At 42.4% G+C, this 20416-nt stretch overlaps 1 protein-coding gene and 1 non-coding gene across 4 annotated transcripts in view; both read right to left on the reverse strand.

Annotated features, from left to right (window-relative positions):
• Positions 1–2591: 2591 nt before the first annotated feature.
• LOC101127525 (protein kinase cAMP-dependent X-linked catalytic subunit) overlaps positions 2592–20416 on the reverse strand; it is a 109029-nt gene continuing 91204 nt past the window's right edge. For 2 of the 3 annotated variants that reach the window (XM_004063745.5, XM_055376373.2), the window contains 4 exons: positions 19442–19499; positions 13959–14036; positions 10343–10491; positions 2592–7110 (listed from right to left, as the gene is read on the reverse strand). In XM_004063745.5, coding sequence (XP_004063793.2) covers positions 10366–10491; positions 13959–14036; positions 19442–19499 — 262 coding nt within the window. In that variant the 3' untranslated portion in view covers positions 2592–7110; positions 10343–10365. Of the gene's footprint in view, positions 7111–8037; positions 9499–10342; positions 10492–13958; positions 14037–19441; positions 19500–20416 lie in introns of those variants that run through there. The other variant, XM_055376372.2, reaches the window with a different exon arrangement.
• LOC115932485 (U6 spliceosomal RNA) lies at positions 5453–5559 on the reverse strand. Its single transcript, XR_004068763.1, has one exon. It is a non-coding gene; the product is annotated as a U6 spliceosomal RNA (small nuclear RNA).

Consider the following 20416-nt stretch of genomic DNA (forward strand, 5'->3'; position numbering starts at 1 on the left):
ATTACATTTACTCAAACATTGGTATGTACCCCAAAAATATGTACAAGTATTATTTGTCAATAAAAATGTAAATTAAAATTTTTTTTAAAAAATTTGATCCACAGAAGGGTTGATGGACTAGTTTTAGTACATCATGGTTTTCTGCCTTATAACAAAACATCAAATTTCCAGTTCCCTCATCAATATACTCATGGTAGGTCTTCAGCATTTGATGGTTTTAACTGGCATCCAATATTTTTGTCAGAAAATACAGAATGCTGTTCTTTAATAACTAAGTATATTATATGTAATAAATATATACAAATTCTATACATTATACTAAACATATATATATTATATAAATCACATTATATATACATTATATACATATATTATACATCTATATTATATATTATAGTATACTTATTATGTATAATATGTAGATATATTAAAGTCCTGTATATGAATAAAGTACATGCATATATTCATATACAGCACTTTAATATATAGTACTTTAATATATATTGTGTATATATTCTATGTTAATGTAACATATTCATATATTGTATATATTAAATTTAATATACATGTATTGCATAAATACATTAAAAATATATATTAACATAAATTATATTAATGTATTTATTACATTAATATGTAATAAATATACATTAATCTATTTACATATTATAGTCATATATTTATTCTGTTATGCTTATGTAACACATATTTATTGTTGAAGTGTTGTTTAGCGCCTTGGTGTGAGCAGGAGCAGATGGAATGGAAACCTTAGCTCTGTGATTTTGTTTTCTGCTGAGTTCTCGTGTCAAGAGCTTTGTCTTTTAGCAGTGGTTACAGTGGGCAGGTGTCCCACGCATTGCAGTATTTGAAGGATTGAAGGATAACTTTGTTGCACACACATGTAACAGTGTACATGTCACTGCCCACAGAAAACGGGTGCTCCCCAAACTGCAGTTCCTCACACCTGCAGTCCCAGCGCTTTGCAGGGCCAAGGTGGGAGGATTGCTTGAGGCCAGGAGTTTGAGATCAGCCTGGGCAACATACGGAGACCTCATCTCTACAAAATAAAAATAAAAAATAAATTAATTGGGTGTGGTGGCGCACACCTGTAGTCCCAGCTACTCAGGAGGCTGAGGTGGGAGGATCGCTTGAGAGAAGGACTTCGAGGCTGCAGTGAGCTGCGATTGCACCAGAGTACTCCAGCCTGGGCAACAGAGGGAGACTCTGTCGCAAAACAAAAGAAAACAAAACAAAAAACTCCAGCAATTCCTGTCCATCTCTGCAAAGCGATACCCGAGACAGCCTCTTGTTAAGATGAGGGGGGTCCACCTAACTATGATTTTCCTTCACACCCTCGGAAGAAGGTTATCTGATCCTTTCAATAAGTATACAAGATGAGCCTGACTTCTAGGAAAGTCAGAGAGCTCCAACAGGGTGTGGCTAAATATTAATACATATCTATGACACATAATTGACACAACCCTGGACAATCTCTAGCAATCTTACCCCAAAGTACAAAGCATGTTTGTTCTGCTGAAGGGGCTTCAAGACCCCTCCCCTAGCCTTCCAACAAACACACAAACACTCCGTATCCTTTCCCAAATCAGACTGTCACTCACCAAGAACCTATGCTACAGAAACTCCCGAGTGGTCCCTGAACCAGACCCTGAACAGCCATACCAGCCCATGGGAAGACTCCCTTCCCCAGGGAATTCCAAGATGGGACCAGGGACAGCTTGGTCATGAGTAAACAGGCCTGTGTTTGACCCTTAGCTGGGTGTAATATTTCAGCCTCTGCTAATAGCAAGTGCTATGTGAGTGTCAAAAATTACAAATCAATTGATTTTACAATGTACGAAGTCAGGATGTTTTTAGCAAGCTGCGAATGTCACTCAGAAACCTGGGTGTCAAATATGTGAGTAATAAGAGTAAGCAATAAAATATTTTATTCATTCATGATGATGAGGGCAGCACATTTTTAACAACCTGTGAAGCCAATCTGCAAAGTCAACATCACACTACAACAGGAATCAGCAAATGCTGGCCCTTGGGCTAAATCCGGCCCTCTGATTATTTTTGTCAATAAAACTTCATTGGAGAACAGCCATGCCCACTTGTTTACATATTATCTATGGGGTTTTTTGATTTTTGTTTTTTTAAGAGTCAGGTTCTTGTTCTGTCACCCAGGCTGGAGGGCATTGGTACAATTACAGCTCAAAGCAGGCTCAAACTCCTGGGCTCAAGTGACCCTCCCACCTCAGCCTCCTGAGCAATCCCAGGCTCGTGCTACCACTACTGACAGATTTTCTAATTTTTGTAGAGATAGGGTCTTGCTACGTTGCAGGCTGGTCTCAAACTCCTGGGCTCAAGCGATCCTCCCGCCTTGGTCTCCCAAAGCACTGGAATTACAAGCATGCACCTCAGTGCCTAATTATAGCAGCTTTTTTGCACTCTGTGCAACAGAGACTGTGTGTCCCACAATGCAGAAAATATCTGCCATGTGGCCCCTACAGATAATTGCCCATCCCTGGATTAGACCAAAGAAGAAAAGCCACAGCTTGTTTGGAGACAGAAGCAGATGAAACTCAGACTTCTGAAAAGATACAAAGTTTTATTAAACAAACCTGGAATCAACAGTATTATTACATAAATTAGACAGCAGTAAAATTTTCCTAGAGCATATGTACAAATCACAGTGATTTCCATTGTGCAACAAACAGGATTAAAAATAGGCACTCCCCTCCCCAACCCCCCATGAAAAGGCGGGGTCACCCCGCGGGGTTCCCAGTTCTGGCTCGCCAAGGGGTGCACAAACCTGCAAAGGCACTCTGCCTGTGTGCGCGGCATCCGGCGGCAGTCACAGGGGCCCCAGAAGCACGTTGGCAACATGGTGAGGCTGCCCAGTGTTCAGCGCAAAGAAAGAATTCAGCTACGACAGTTGAGCAGAGCTCAACAGCCATCTCAGAGCACAAGGACTGTGGAAAGGCTTCAAATCTCATCTGCTAAAACACAATTGTAATGCCTTTTACATACAGAATAGAAGTCTCCACCATGGAAGATCAAACTAAGCCTGAACAGAACTTCCCAACACACGATAATTTACAGAAAACCATGACAGAGTATCCCTGCTATTAGGAAGGACTGTTCTGCGGGGTGCAAGGCCATAAGGTTTGCAAAGCAAACTTGATTATGAAAAGGCTTGGTGAAAATACAGCCCCTCACCTTCACCAAGACACACACACACACACACACCCTGCAAAGAAACTATCCAAACGCATTGACACCTGTTCGTGTGCTTTTCTTCTTGCTTTTGTTAAGTGAATCCCATCCGTTTCAGTTAGACTAATTAGAAGGCCTGCTTGCCTCCATCAGCAACAGAAAAACAGTGCATACGACTCCTCCAATGTGTGTAAAATGCATGCTAGGTAGATTGAAGGAAAAATGAGAGGAACCCAGGCACCCCATTTCAAATCTCTACAACTGGAGAAATCAAAGGCTGCAAGGACTGTGTAGACCTGATGCAAAGTTAACTGGCTGCAAAAATAAAACCCAAGCCAGTGCTGTCTTGCACCCTGTTCACTCAGTAGCTGGAGCAATGAATGACTGTGACATTCTGGTGGGGTATTTGTGCACCCTGAGGTGCAGCTGGCTACAGAGTGGAGCCTTGGGGTCTTTAACAGTATTAAGCCGTAGTTTCACAGTTACAATGGTCCAAAGAACTAGAGGCCATGTAGGTCAAACACAGAAATGGCGAACACGTCCCAAGCCACTCAACTGTTTAGTTCCACTGGTGATTTTTTTTAATGGATAGTGATTTCAAATGATTTGGTGTTTTTGTTCTTGTTTTTGCTTTTTCTTCAAAGCAAACAAATGATTTGGTCTTTAAGTATGGACAGAAAGAAACAAAACGCTGAATGAGAAATTCAGTAACAAGTGATTGTGCAGTTGTTTGATGGGCATGGAGAGGGAGTGGGGCTGAACAGCATTTTGAGGGGATGAAGCGCGCAATCTTACCCCACTGCTGGGGGCTTTCTGCTTCTTATTCTATCATGCTGACAGCAAATATAATTTGCCCATCGCTGGCTATAGATATGTTTAGGCTAAGCAGGATTTAGACTTCTGTTGCGAAGGAATTAGAAGAATTCAGTAGAGACAGTGTATACTATTCGGTTGTGACTTTATTTCCTTCCTGGCTTTATCATCAATGCCTATGAAAGCAGGCCGGTGGCACTTCCCTTCAGAAAAACAAGACTTGCCCCAATATACTTCTTGTTGTAACATATCCATGTCCTATTCTCTTAGAGTATTCCAATTTAAGAAAATATTGCCAACTCATAAAATTACATGAAGCAAAGTAAATTTGTAATGTTTTTCTGATACAAATGTTGTGATTATGGTAATGAATTTTCCTCCACATTTTGCACAGTGATTGTTTGTCATGATCATCCATATGGACATTTCGCACCGTGATTGTTTCGTGATCATCCATGCGGACGTTTCGCACCATGATTGTTTCGTGATCGTCCATGCGGACATTTTGGAATGCCCACCCGGGTCAGCTATTTGTATTTTTTTTATTTTAATTTTTTGAGACGGAGTCTTGCTCTGTGGCCCAGGCTGGAGTGCAGTGGCACAATCTCGGCTCACTGCAGCCTCTGCCTCCCGGGTTCAAGCGATTCTCCTGCCTCAGCCTCCCGAGTAGCCAGGATTACAGGTGCCCACCACCACACCTAATTTTTGTATTTTAGTAGAGACGGGGGTTTTGCCATGTTGGCCAGGCTGGTCTCGAACTCCTGACCTCAGGTGATCCACCTGCCTCGGCCTCCCAAAGTGCTGGGATTACAGGCGTGAGCCACCATGCCTGGCCAGGTAAACTATTTTAAAATTATACAGTGATTGCTCCATGTTTATAGCTCATTTTGATTAAATTAACCTCTACATGACATTGGGCCATTTAAACTATGACCCCGCCATGGGCAGTTACCAGGTAGCTTGTGTCACTTCAAATGCTGAAATATGTGTGATGGTCCAAAGTGGGTTTCACACCATCACACGTTCTTGGAATCGCTTCTAATTTCTCATTTGTTCTGTATGGCTGGAGGCTAATTACAATGTCCATAAAGAACAAGGTCACCAATGTGCTTACATATTTCATTTTCCTGCATATCAGTTCACAATTAAGGCATTTCAGGCTTTCCTGATGCTAATTCTCATCTGAGTATGAAATCCTGGATAATAAAACAGACAACATAAAATTACACATATGGACTCATGGGTTTATGTACTTTTTAAAGTGTGCTCAAGTGTTTCATTTATGGTTTTATTAATAATTTTTAAAGTAGAATGTTCAATAATATTATTACTATGATTTATTTTTATAGTCAGCAAACATGAGACTTCATGCTTTTCCTTCTAGGTCCACATCTCGGTGCACAGTGTAATCTTTTTTTAAAAAAATATGGAATGCTGCATGAATCTGCGGATCTTCCTCGCGCAGGGGGCCATGCTAATCTCCTCTGTGTCATTCCAATTTTAGTATACCTGCTGCCGAAGTCAGCACCAGTTTCACCTTTTCACACTCACGGTAAAACTGATGGGAAACTGCATGCTAAATGTTTAGACAGCGATGGCCCTCAACTGTTAATCCCAACAGGATGGTGAGTGAGAAGCACAGGCTGAAAATAGAGTTGTCTAAAACATTTCCACATTTCACCATCTGAACATCATTTTCCACTGAGTTATTAATTGTAAAGAGTTTATTCTGCTGAACCTACTAATTATTCTCACCTACTCAGTTGACCTCCACGTGAAGAAAAGGTCACTGACGAAAAAGGGTGGCTATGTTCTGTTTCTGCAATTTCACTGTGTTTAAACTTTTTTTTTCTTTTTATAGAGATGAGGACTGGCTATGCTGCCCAGGTCGGTCTCGAACTCCTAGGCTCAATCTTCCTGCCTCAGCTTCCCAAAGTCCCAGGGTTACAGGAGTGCACCACCGCACCCAGCTTCACTGTCTTTTAAAGCCTTAAGGTGGACGTTCTCTTCAATCCATCTTCAAAAGCACAAAGCCATTGCCTTCTTTTTTTTGGACAGGGTCTCACTCTGTCACCCAGGCTGGAATGCAGTGGTGTGATCTCGGATCACTGCGGCCTGGACCTCCCCAGGCTCAAGTGATCCTCTCATCTCAGCCTCCTGAGTAGCTGAGACTACACTCACGTGCCACCATGCCCAGCTAATTTTTTTTGTATTTTGTAGAGATGAGGTCTCACCACGCTTCCCAGACTGGTCTCCAACTCCTGGGCTCAAGCAATCCACCCACCTCAGCCTCCCGAAGTGCTGGGACTATAGGAACAAGCCACTGCACCCAGCTCAGATGAAATTTTTGAATGTGTCACAGAAGGTTTTTTTAAATACAGTACATTCCTCCAACAACTTCAATGTCATTGTAGATTCTTGGAATAAATTCGCTCCCATATCTTCTTCTCTTTGTTTCTTCTTTTAAAGTCTCAAGTTACCAGGTAGGAAGCACTAAAGATACTGAAGGTAGACCTCTCCATGATATGTTCTTCCCCAAAACTATAAAATGCATGTGAGATGATTTTTTTTAATGCATGCAACATACCCTTCAGATGTTGTCCCCGAGAAGAGATTTTTGAAAAAAACAAATTGAAAAATAAAAATTATAGGCTCTGTAAAGTATGAACATTTACATCACTGCACAATTTCTGTGCATCTGCCATAATGACTTCTATATATACACACAGGCATACACACACACACACACACACACAATTTGTGGTTATAATCGAACAAGTCCAGTTCAAACTTATAAACTTAAGTCTATGACAAAAACCAAGACATCACAGTAGGAACACAACACTAAAGGATAAGAAAAACTCTACAACCAAACAATTTTCAAAACCTTCCTACAGTGTGGAATTCCAGTTGCTTAAATAATGCCAGTTCCATGAATTTCAACTGTGCTCTAATCTATTTCTATACACACAGGTACAGAGAAAAGTGGAGATGTCCTTATGCCGTGAAGAAGACATTTTGCTTCTGGTCTGCTTCAGTGCAGTTCTTTGTTCCAGGCAGATTCCAATCTTCCTGTTTCTAGCATGAAATAGGACAAAAGATTCTATGAGTTGCTCAGTAACTGGATGAATTTTGTAATCATCATCATGTCAATGATAATACAAAGGTTTCCTTTCCCTAAGTGATAACAAAGAAAACTTCCCTTTGTCATTCTTTTTGCAAGGATCCATAAGCCTGAATTCTAAAAGGAGAGGCCAATAAAAAGGAAATGAAGAATGTTTTAAAGGTAAGGGGTTTTTTTGGTTTGTTTGTTTGAGACGGAGTCTTGCTCTTGTTGCCCAGGCTGGAGTACAGCGGTGTGATCTCAGCTCACTGCAACCTCCGCCTCCATGTTCAAGTGATTCTCCTACCTCAGCCTCCTGAGTAGCTGGGGTTACAGGTGCCCACCACCACGCCTGGCTAATTTTTGTATTTTTGGTAGAGATGGGATTTCACCATGTTTGCCAGGCTGGTCTCGAACTCCTGACCTCAGATGATCCATGCGCCTCGGCCTCCCAAAGTGCTGGGATTACAGGCATGAGCCACCTCGCCCAGCCCTGTTTTCATTTTTGAGATGAGGTCTAACTCTGCCATCCAGGCCGGAGTACAGGCACAATCACAGCTCACTGCAGCCTCAACTTTCCAGGCCCAAGCGAGCCTCCCACCTCAGCCTCTAGAATAGCTGTGACAATAGGTATGTATCACTACGCCTGGCTAACTTTTTTATTTTTTGTAGAGATGGGGTCTCACTATGTTGCCCAGGCTTGATCTCAAACTCCTGACCTCAAGTGAGCCTCCCACCTCGGCCTCCCAAAGTGCCGGGATTACAGGTAGGAGCCACCACATCCAGCCTGAAGAATGTTCTATCATATGCTTATCCATAAATAGATAAATGTATCCACCAATAGATGATGAACTGCACAAGAAAAATGGGATCCCCAATTCAACATGCTTCCTCAGAGAACCTTACAGCAAGACAGAAAATATTTTATTACAAAGTAAAATAAAAGACATAGTGAGTCAGTTCTCTTAAATTCCTCCTCCACATTCAGAAAGGCATACAGGGTGATTCAAACAAAGATGAACGGCTAAAGCATAGTTTCTAAGCTGCCCTCAAGTGCAATGATTCATCTGAACTGGTGTCTTATTTACAGGAGAAGATTTGGCTTCATGAAGAAATATCTTCCTGCATAAAATTCCTGCAACTAATCACACATTGCTGAAAATGCCAGGGATGTGTTTGGTGTGCAAATTACTTGATAAAATTACTAAGATGGATTAAAATATTGCATCTGGGCCAGGCACAGTGGCTCATGCCTGTAATCCCAGCACTTTGGGAGGCCGAGGTGGGCAGATTGCCTGAGTTCAGGAGTTCAAGACCAGCCTGGCCAACATGGCAAAACCCATCTCTACTAAAAATACAAAAAAATTAGCCTGGTGTGGTGGCAGGCACCTGTAATCCCAGCTACTCGGGAGGCTGAGGCAGGAGAATCACTTGAACCCAGGAGGCGGAGGTTGCAGTGAGCTGAGATCGCACCACTGCAATCCAGCCTGGGCAACAGAGCGAGACTCTGTCTCAAAAAGAAAAAAAAATTCATTAAACAGAGCCCCGACCACTAGCCAAACTATATTAAAAATGATTCCACTTAGCAAAAATAATACTTACACATACTTTCTCAACAATGCATACCAGATTGAGAAAGGTTATTCCTATGTGTGGAATCTTTTTCAGGGAAAGTAGGGGCAGCTGGGGACAGGATGTAATGAAATTGTTCACTGATTATACGACAAAAATCCATCAAATGGAAGCTTTTTTGTTCTTTAAGTAAATTTTACAATTGAGGGGTCTCTATTAGAGAAAGGTTCTATTTTTGTGGCTTATCAACTAGGGGTCCTTCATACTAAAGCAAACCAAGTCTTTACATCATTTTAAAGATTTCCTGGAGAGACACAATTTGTAAGATGTTATGGGCGAGTCAGCTAAAATGTAAGCCCCAGAGTAGAGCAGAGAAACAAAAAGAAGTAAACACATTCAGGAACATCTTATGATTTTTAAAACCCGCAACTGGTTTTCACAAGCATTTATGAAGTTGGTAAAGTTACACGCTCTCATGTTAATACAAACCAGTCACCACTGTAAAAGCGTTCATCACACACTGAGAGGTGAAGCCATGCCATGGAGACAGGTTATCTTCTCGAGGTCATAGCCACCTATTCCTCTATCATTTTGTTGTCTATTATTTTAATTTGTATCCAGTTTTCCTCTTGGTACATCCATGTAAACACTTGCCCAGGATGGAGGGCTCTCATTCACCATATCTTTCAGCAGGTTGGTTCCTCTCCCCAGTCAGCAATTGTGACATTTGGTGTCTGTTTCGAATGCTGTTGGTTAGCCAATTGGCTTTCCACTTCACATAACTGGGAAGACTACAGGAAAATTACGGGAATGGAAATCAAAATGGGAAAAACAAGCTATGTCAATGAATACACACATCACTGACAATATTTTGCTTCACTGCTATTTTTCTTGCTCATGTGTTACAGGAAGAAAGATCTAATTGAAGCCATATAACCGAGCAATTTAGAATTGAGGAGTAACTGAAAGCTCTTTTTAATCCATACTTAAAAACTAATAATAGACTTTCAAAGGCTCAAGGAAATAACACAGTCAAAACCCTTTTTCAGTCATCTTAAAGTAAAGCTTAGCAAATTTCATGAGGGATTCTAAAAAATATTATTATTATTTAAAAAATAATAATAGACCTTCAAAGGCTCAAAGAAGTAATAGATTCAAAATCCTTTTCCAGTCATCTTCAATTAAGCTTAGCAAATTTCCTATGAGGGCATATTTCTTCTTCTTATTTTTTAACCAAAGGAGACCTAAAGAGACTTTTGAAAATACTTGTTAATTATTCTAAGGAAGCTCGCCTGTCACTCAGGGTTTCTGGAACAGGGACCAGAGGAGCTGGGCTTCTCAAATGTTCAGGCACACACAAACCACCTAGCGGTTTTATTTAGACGTGCAGGTTCTGATGCAGAACATGGATTCTGGACTGTCATGCTGATGCCTCTGACGGTCACATGCTGACCTGGAGTCACAGGCATGGCTGTGTTTATTTCGCTGACCCTTGCAATCAATCCCCTTTGCTCTGCTTCACTGCTGACCTCTGTGTGCGTGAGGTTTAAAGCCCCACTCAGTAAATGCAGCCTCACCTGGATGTGAGGTCGAGTCAGTCTCATTTTTTGGTAATTACTAAATATAAAGATATACCTTCCAGATGTGAGCTCCTGTCCTCAGAAATTCTTGAAGATTTCTAAATCCTTCTGCGGCACGGGCGCGGCTGTGTCCCAGTCATTCTCAGGGTAAGTTTCGAAGTTGGAAGTGTCGCCGTCGCCAGCTATCTTGGGCACGATGGGAGGCTGTGAGACATGGCCGAAGCACAAAGGCATGGTTAGAAAGGAACGGGACACTTGGATGCTGCATACACCCCTTTATTTCTGTCACTGTACCTAAAAATGAAAATGATTTGCAAAACACTAAAGCTGTCTTCCCTTCGTTTATGAACGCGGCAATCTTTGAATTAAAATATTGTGAATGAGGCTGCGTGTGGGGACTCACACCTGTAATCCCAACACTTTAAGAAGGTGAGGCGGGAGGGTTGCTTGAGCCTCAGAAGTTTGAGACCAGCCTGGGGAACACAGGGAGTCCCCTGTCTCTACAAAAAATACAACTAGCCGGGTGTGGTGCTGTGTGCCTGCAGTCTCAGCTACTCAGTAGGCTGAGGTGGGAGGACTGCTTGAGCCCAGGAGGTCGATACTCCAAGTGAGCCATGATTGCACCACTGCATTCCAGCCTGAATGACTGAGTGAGATCCTGTCTCAAAATATATATATATAGTATTAAGTAAGCTATGGTACAGTCATGTGATGGAATACAATGCAGTATTTTTTAAAATGAGGAAGCTGGCTAGGCGCAGTGGCTCATGCCTGTAATCCCAGCACTTTGGGAGGCCAAGGTGGGAGGATCATCTGAGGTCAGGAGTTCGAGAACAGCCTGGCCCATGGAGAAACCCTGTCTCTACCGAAAATACAAAAATTAGCCGGGCATAGTGGTGGGTGCCTGTAATCCCAGCTACTTGGGAGGCTGAGGTAGGAGAATTGCTTGAACCTGGGAGGCGGAGGTTGCAGTGAGCCGAGATCGCACCACTGAACTCCAGCCTGGGCAACGGAGCAAGACTTCGTCTCAAAAAAAAAAAAAAAAAAAAAAAAATGAGGAAGCTAGCCAGGTATGTAGACAGGTCTCCAGATTATATAGTCAAGTGCAAAAAGCAAGACTATAATAATGTACATACTACGCTACTCTAGATTTGTATAAATGAGTGGCAAAAATAAGAATGCATGTATCCATGTGGGTTTTTATTAGCACAAAGAAACTCTAGAAGGATACACAGAAAAACTTAATAAAAGGTGATTACCTACAGGTGGCTTGGAGGGGGTAAGAGGGAGACTTGGCAATATATCTGTTTTAATATTGACTTGGTTTTTGACCAATGTGGATAGATAAAACGTATTCAAATTTTTTTTAATGCAATTTAATACAATAAAGTATTTGAAAAGGTAAAACTTTGAACAAAATGATGCATCAGCCCAGGCCCAGTGGCTGACACCTGTAATCCCAGCACTTTGGGAGGCCGAGGAGAGTGGATTATTTGAGGTCATGAGATCGAAACCAGCCTGGCCAACATAGTGAAACCCCATCTCTTCTAAAAACACACAAAAAAATTAGCTGGATGTGGTGGCACACACCTGTAATCCCAGCTACTTGGGAGGCTGAGGCAGAAGAATCACTTGAATCCAAGAGGTGGAGGTTGCAGTGAGTTGAGATCACTCCACTGCACTACACCCCGAGCCTGAGTGACAAAGTGAGACTCCACCTCAAAAAAAAAAAAAAAAAAAAAAGAAGCGTATCATCCCAGGCTCCAGCCCCAGAAACTCTGGTCTGAGCTGAGGACTAGGAATAAGCATTTCTAAGCATTCTCCATTCTTTTAACTCTGAAGTGCAAAGGTGAAAACACTACCATTGAACACTCCCATCAGTAACATATGCAGTTCAGAGTGTTCACAAAAGCCAAGATATGGAATCAACCTAAGTGTCCACCAACGGATGAAAGGATAAAGAAAGTGTGGTCCATACACACAATGAAAAACTATTCGGCCATAAAATGGAATGAAATCCTGTCATTTATAGCACCACGAATGGAATGGGAGACCATCATGTTAAGTAAACTAAGCCAGGCCGGGTGCAGCGGCTCATGCCTGTAATCCCAGCACTTTCGGAGACCGAGGCTGGGGGATCACTTGAGGTTAGGAGATTGAGACCAGCTGGCCAACATGGTGAAACCCCGTCTCTAGTAAAAATACAAAAATTAGCTGGGCGTCTGTAATCCCAGCTACTCAGGGGGCTGAGGCATGAGAATTGCTTGAAGCCAGGAGGTGGAGGCTGCAGTGAGCAAGATCGTGCCACTGCACTCCAGCCTGGGCAACAGAGCAAGACGCTGTCTCAAAAAATAAATAATAAATAATAAACTAAGCCAGATGCAGAATGAGAAACACAGCGTGTTCCCACTCATATGTGGGAGCTAAAAAAATTGATGTCATGAAGGTTGAGAGTAGAATGATAGTTACCAGAGGGTGGGAAGTGTGTATGGGTAGGGGATGAAGGGGAGATGAAGAAATATTGCATAAACATAATGTTAGATAAAAGGAATAAGTTCCAGTGTTTGATAGCATAGTTGGGTGGCCAGAGTTAACAATATATTGTATATTTCAGAATAGCTAGATTTGCAATATTACCAACCCATAAAAATGATAAATGTTTGAGCTGATGGATACCCTGGTTACCCTCAGTTGATCATTACACATTCTATGCATGTATCAAAATATAACATGTACCCCCATAAATATGTACCTGTGATAGTTATACTGCTTAGCAGCTGTGTAACCTTCCACACATTGCTTAACTTCTCTGAGCACAGTCTCCTCATTTATAAAATGGACAAGTATTATACACTGAAAAAAATGTCAGATTTTTTTTTTTTTTTTTTTTTTTGAGACAGGGTCTGGCTCTGTCGCCCAGGCTGGAGTGCAGTGGCATAATCTTGGCTCACTGCAACCTCCGCCTCCTGGTATCAAGCAATTCTTGTGCCTCAGCCTCCCAAGTAGCTGGTACCACAAGCATATGCCACCACGCCTGGCTAATTTTGGTATTTTTTGTAGAGGCGCGATTTCACCATATTGCCCAGGCTAGTCTCAAACTCCTGGGTTCCAGTGATCTGCCTGAGTTGGCCTCTCAAAGTACTGGAATTATAGGCGTGAGCCACAGCACCCAGCCAAAAAGCCAGATGTTTAAAAATAGGCAGTTTGGCCAGAAACGTTCCAAAGAATATTCTCCACGTAATACACCACCATCACTGAACGATGACCATGGTGCTAGACGCTTGCTTATCTCTGTAATCCTGTTGACCGCTTTCCACTAAAGAGGAGGGAGTAGGGTGTAGCAGTCACAGAGCTAGTCAGGAATCAGGCCAGGTCTCCTAAAATCTGCTTCAAAATCTGGGGTAAGTGTCCATCCAGGGATGAATGGACAAAGAACATGTGGTATATGACTGCGTGTGGCGGCTCCTGCCTTTGTGGGAGCTAGGTAGATGGTTAGCACTAAGACACTCAAAGAGTGGGGAACTTGGCTTATGAACAGTTTTAGACAAATAGTTGTATTATATAAATTAATTACATGTCAGCCATCAATAAAGAAGTCCCAGGATTCAGAGGCAGTCCCTGTTCATGGGAGAGCTCGGGCATACTGAGTCACCCACTGATATATGTTGTACCTTCAGTTTTCTCTGCGGAACAGCTTCCCAGTCCACGGAGCGGAACCACCGATGGCGTTTCACATCATTCGCCCCGTTCTTCAAAAGAAACAACACGTGTCGTCAGTGTACGGAATTTTGACAGGGCAGGAAAGAAAAATACCCCAAATAATCTCTACATTATTTTAGTATTAAAACAAACAGAACAAGTTTGCTGCATTTTGGAGAACTGTGCCTGGAGGGTGAGCTGCCAGGAAAACCTGCAAGCAAAGCTGTTAGTGTTTTGTTTGCCCTTTTTTGTCGCAGAAACAAATCCAGTCATTCTGCACCTGTGCAAGCATTTGCATTCCGGACCAAAGACGAAAAAGGTAAATACGATTCCATCTCTCGACATAAAATTGGACAGCCAGTAATTTCTCAGTTTGTCTCCTGTTTTCATCTTGGCAAACTTCCTCAGTATTTTACAGACGTAGAAACTAGGGTTCACTGAATGATGTTAATTTGCTCCGTAGGACCCAGCAAATAAATAACAAGACTGGGAACTCAAACCGAGGATGTCCAGTCTAAGAGACCTTAGGAACGACATTGCATGGCCTGGCAATTAACAACGTGCGTTCAAGTCGGCCTGCTCCACGCTCAAGGGTAGCACCAGGCATCGGCTGGCTCACACTGTGGCCATCACGACCTCTGAAATCCCTCCCAAGTGCTCATCCGTAAACCTCACTCTGCTTCCTTTTTTTATACTTGTAGTGATGTTGTTATCAATTAAATGTGGGACAGCAGAAGAAATAAACGTAGGTTCCATGAAACAGAAGCCAGTACGTCTGAATTTAACACGTCTATCAGTTAGCATTTCTGTAGTTTTAAATTTCTTATCCTTAAAGAGGACTACGTCCACGACCATATCTTCAAAAGGAAACAGTAACGTGAATTTTTTCTATTGTTTTCCCATCCAGTTGTTTTGACAACTTTTTCTTTTCTTATTGCAAAACAGGTATTTTTGATCTATAGCTAAGTCAGGCAACAAACAATAGCTGTTGAGTTTTACCTTCAGCAATGTTGTGAATAAGAATAAATAAGAGTGCTGTGAATAAAATAAGAGAATAAAATAAAATAAATTTTATCCATCAGATAAAATTCTAATTTGGATACTAAAGGATGTGTGTGTCTGTATATACTCACATGCATACATAGTAATATATACACACACACATACATATATACACACATATATTGATATATACACATACTTATATACATACACATGTTAATATATACACATACTTATACACATACACACATTAATATATACACATATATACACATACTTATAGACATACACACGTTAATATATACATACTTATACACATATACACGTTAATATATTCACACATATATTTATATATACATACTTATATACATACACACGTTAATATATACACATATATTAAATATACACTTACTTATATACATACACGTTAATATATACACATGTATTATATATATATATATACACATATACATATGTACTTTACACACTTTATATGTAGAGTATAAAGTATATGTATATACCGAGATTCACATTAGTATCCAAACTAGTGTGTGTGTGTTATATAAAGTGTGTGTGGGGGGAGTGGGAGCAGTGGCTCACGTTTATATTCCAGCACTTTGGGAGGCAGAGGCAGGAGGACTGCTTGAACCCAGGAGTTTGAGACTAACCTGGGCAACAAAGTAAGACCTGGTCTCTACAAAAAAATATAAAAAATTAGCCAGCCTTGGTGGTGCATGCACTGAGTCCCAGCTACTCGGGAGGCGGAGGTGGGAGGATCACTTGATGCCAGGAGGTCAAGGCTGCAGTTAGCTGTGATCGCACCACTGCACTCCAGCCTGGATGACAGAGCAAGACCCTGTCTTGAAAAAAGAAAAATAAAAAAAGTGTGTGTGTGGGTGTGTATCTACAGTCATGAGCCTCAAAATGATGCTTCAGTCAACAATGGATGACATATACAGTGGTGCTCCTGTAAGATTATAATGATCTTAAAAACTCCTATCCCCTAGTGACGTCATGGCCATTGTAACCACAGGACAATGCACCCCTCCTGTTACGCTGCCAGGCGTATAACAGTCTAACACATACGTTATCTACGGCACCTAATACTTGGCAATGATAATAAATGACTATGTCCCCGGTTTATCTATTTACTATACTCTATGTTTTTTTGGGGGGGGGGGGGGTGGGGCAATGGACAGAGTTTCACTCCATCATCCAGGCTGGAGGGCATGGCGCCATCTTGGCTCACTGCAACCTCCGCCTTGCTCTGTCTCAAAAAAAAAAAAAAAGAGAGAGAGAAAGAGAAATAAGCCAGGTAGAGACAGACAAATACCACCTAATCTCACTTATATGGGAAATCTAAAAAAGTTGAACTCATAGAAGCAGAGAGTAGAATGGTGGATACCAGGGGCTGGGAAGGGGCTGAGATGGGAAGTCATTGGTCAAAAGAGACAAAGTGAGAGAGACAGGAGGAACAAGTTCAGTCAGTCGCTTGCACAGCTCGGTGACTATAACTAATGATGTATTCTCAAGAATCTCTGGAAGAGTAGATCTTGCTGGGTGCAGTGGCCCTTGCCTGTAATCCTAGCACTTTGTGAGGCCAAGGTGGGAGGATCACTTGAGCTCAGGAGCTCGAGACCAGCCTGGGCAACACATCAAGACCCCAACTCTTAAAAACAATTTTTTTCAAAGAGTAGATCTTAAGTGTTCTCACCACAAATAAATGGTAATTATGTGAGGTAATGCATATGTTAATAAACTCAATGGACCCATTCCACAATGGGTACATATTTCAAAACTTCATGTTGTACATGGTAAATAATACCATTTTCATGTGTTAATTTAAAAAAAAATAAAATAAAGTCAGTGTTTTCTTGAGTCTCTTTCAGTTTATCTCCATATCAGGAAGCTTTAACTAGACTTTAAGACCTAGCTTGGGAGTCTGTGAGCTTTTCCCCAATTTCTTTGATTGGGAGACTTGTTCTTCCCCCTTGGAAGGTACCTATGATGGTCACTACGCCATTCCCAGCAGATTCTAGATATGGGTCGTCTGTGATTCCCTGCAGTCCCAGCAAGAGACCCAGCTCTTTTCTAAATGGCTGTGGCATTAAAACAGGACTTGTCCAATCTTATGAAGAGCCGTGGCACAGATGAGTCCACACCGTGCAACCTGGCTGGATAGGCTCCTTGGAGACCTGAAGGTATCCGTTGCTGTCTGCAAATAATGTACAGAGGCTTGACTACTGTTATAGGGTAAACAATGTCCCTCAAAAACATATGTGCACATCCTATCCCCCAGTGCCTGTGAATATCACTTTATTTGGAAATAGGGTCTTTGCAGATGTAACTAAATTAAGGTTCTTGAGATGACATCATCCTGGAGAAGGGTGGGCCCTAAATCCAGTGACAGGTGTCCTCATAAGAGACAGAGGAGGAGATACAAACATAGAGAAGGCCATGTGAAAATGGAGGTGGAGACTGCAGTGGTGTGGCCACAAGCCCAGGGATGCCTGGAGCCCCCAGGAGCTGGGAGAGGCAGGAAGGATCCCCCACTAGAGCCTCTAGCAGGAAGCAGACACAATTATCACACATTGGGCAGTGGCCCTCAAAATATATGCCCATGTCCTGACTCCCAGTACCTGGGAATGGAACCCTACATGCAAATAGGGTCTTTGTAAATGTAATTAAGGGAAGGCTCTTGAGAAGAGATAATCCTGCATTAGGATGACCCTAAACCCAATGACAGGCATCCTTCTGAGAGACAGAAGAGGAGACACAGACACAGAGAAGGCCACGTGAAGAAAGACAGAGACTGGAGTGATGCGGCCATAAGCCCAGGGATGCCTGGAGCCCCCAGGGGCTGGGAGAGGCAGGAATGATCCTCCCCTAGAGCCTCTGGAGGCCTGAGACACCTTGATCTCAGACTCCTCGTCTCCAGGATGGGGAGAGCAGAAATTCCTGTTGTTTAAGCCCCTAGTTTGTGGTCAGTTCTTATGGCAGCTACTGGAGACTCCTAAACCACACAGAGGGCCCCAAGAGAGCCAAGTGGTTCAAGCCTCACACCCTAGTGTACTGTGTCTCTCCAGACTGTAATTTACAGGGTCAAGACGTATATGGAAGTTCCTCCATGTATAAGTCCCTCCGAGGTTGTCCAGAGCTAGAAATGGCCAACAAAAAGTCCATGAATTCTGTCAAATTCAGGGTATGATACTACTTATGGAACAGTCTGTTTGTCAATTATATACTTGCCTCCACACAAAAAGTTTGTGGAAATCATACCTGATGCACAACTTTTAAAATCATCACCTGCGCACATAAAACACCTACTCCCATGTCCATGGCAGAACCATTCACAAAAGCCAAAAGGTGGAAACAGCCCAGATGTCCATCCATAGATGAATGGATAAACAAAACAAGGTCTGCCCACACAATCGAATACTATGCAGTCAGGAAAAGGAAGGAAGCTCTGACACGGGCTACAGCCTGGATGAACCTTGAAGACATCATGCTCAGAGAAAGAAGCCAGAGGCAAAAGCTTACATTTTGTTCAATTCCATTTTTAGCAGAGCCCAGAACACCGAACCCTACAGAGAAAGTCAGTAGATTAGTGGCTGCTTAGGGTAGGGGTCCCCAACCCCTGGGCCACAAACTGGTAGTGGTCCACGGCCTATGAGGAACCAAAATGGGCCGCACACCAGGAGGTGAGCAGCAGGCAGGTGAGCGAAGCTTCACCTGTACTGACAGCTGCTCCCCATGGCTGGCATTAGCACCTGAGCTCTGCCTCCTGTCAGATCAGCGGTGGCATCAGTTCTCATAGGAGCACACACCCTACTGTGAACCGCGCAAGTAAGGGATTTAGGTTGTGCGGTCTGTAGAAAAACTGTCTTCCACAAAACTGGCCCCTGGTGCCAAAAAGGTCGGGGACCGCTGGCTTAGGGCAAGAGAGGATGAAAGAATAGCACAGTGATAACTGAAGGGTGCAGGGTTTCTTTTTTTGAGCTGATGAAGATGTTCTAAGATTAACCACAGGGGTGGCTGTACATAATCGTGTGTATACTAAAAGCCACCGAATTGCACATTTTAGATGGGTAAATGGCATGGCGTGTGAATTCACTCTCCGTAAAACTGTTTAAAAAATAAAATAAATAAGTAACCAAAATAATAAGTAATAACTTATAAATTGTTATTGCTCTATTAACCTTGCTTGAGGGGAGGGGAGATACGGTGTAGACCCAGTTTGACGTTGTGGGCCCAGAAACCGAGATTTGATAGATCTTTCCTGGCAGTTTCAAGTAAAATTTAAAAAAATAAATAAAACACCAGATTTGAAATTTTGGCAATGATTAAATACGACCGCTAAGCCTTGGTTTATACCTGCACATGCCAATGTGGGTGTTAGACGGCAGACACGCACATCGGGTACCACTGAATACCTACGGGTTCAAATACTGACCTTCATGTTTCCTAATCGCCTTGTTCTGTCAACCACGAGCAGTTTCTTAATGAGGTCTCTATGTTGGGGAAGGAGACAAAAAAAAAAGTACACAGATTATATATCAACATCAGCAAACGCAGCATGGCAACAGAGATAAGATCTATCTGACATGAGGACCGCAGTTCAATTTCCACTTTGGCAAAACACTTTCTAGTGCTTATTTCCTACCATCACCGGCTCTTAAATCACCTATGCAAGGCTGGGTTGCCCCGTGCAAGGCTGAAGCTAAGGGAAGGGGGTTGATTACATCTTTGTAAAGAAAATACACCTTTCAGTAGAAAAGGGTGAAATTTATATGTGCCTGCAGGGAGGATCCAGACACTTAACGTAAACATGCCTGTCAGGCTGTCCCTGCAAAATAGAAGACATCTGCTTTCACCAACATCAAGCTGCCCTGGGGGTCTGCTTATTGATGGGATTCCTGTTTTAAAAGGCTGGCTTTCCCATAAGCACACATATCAGGATGAGTCTCCTAAGTCTGCTTCTTCACTTGTAATCTTCCTTTTAAATAACAGACCATGTCAGAAGTACAGCAGGTGGGGAGGTTGGACACACTGGCTCACACCAGTAATCCCAGCACTTTGGGGAGGCCGAGGCAGGTGGATCACTTGACGTGAGGAGTTTGAGACCAGCCTGGCCAACATGGTGAAACCCCATCTCTACAAAAAAAAAAGAAAAACAAATTCGCTGGGCATGCTGGCACACAACTGTGGTCCCAGCTACTTGGGAGGCTGAGGCACAAGAACCGCTTGAACCCAGGAGGCGAAGGTTGCAGTGAGCTGAGACTGAGCCACTGCACTCTAGTCTGGGTGACAGAGGTAGAGTCAGTCTCAAAAAAAAACAAAAACAAACAACAACAACGACAACAAAAAACAGCAAGCTGGTTCAATTAGGATGGGTAGCTGGAGATGATGTTGAAGACTTCCAGGAGAT

This window comes from Gorilla gorilla, chromosome X, assembly GCF_029281585.2.
Source record: "Gorilla gorilla gorilla isolate KB3781 chromosome X, NHGRI_mGorGor1-v2.1_pri, whole genome shotgun sequence".
Classification (NCBI taxonomy): Eukaryota; Metazoa; Chordata; class Mammalia; order Primates; family Hominidae; genus Gorilla; species Gorilla gorilla.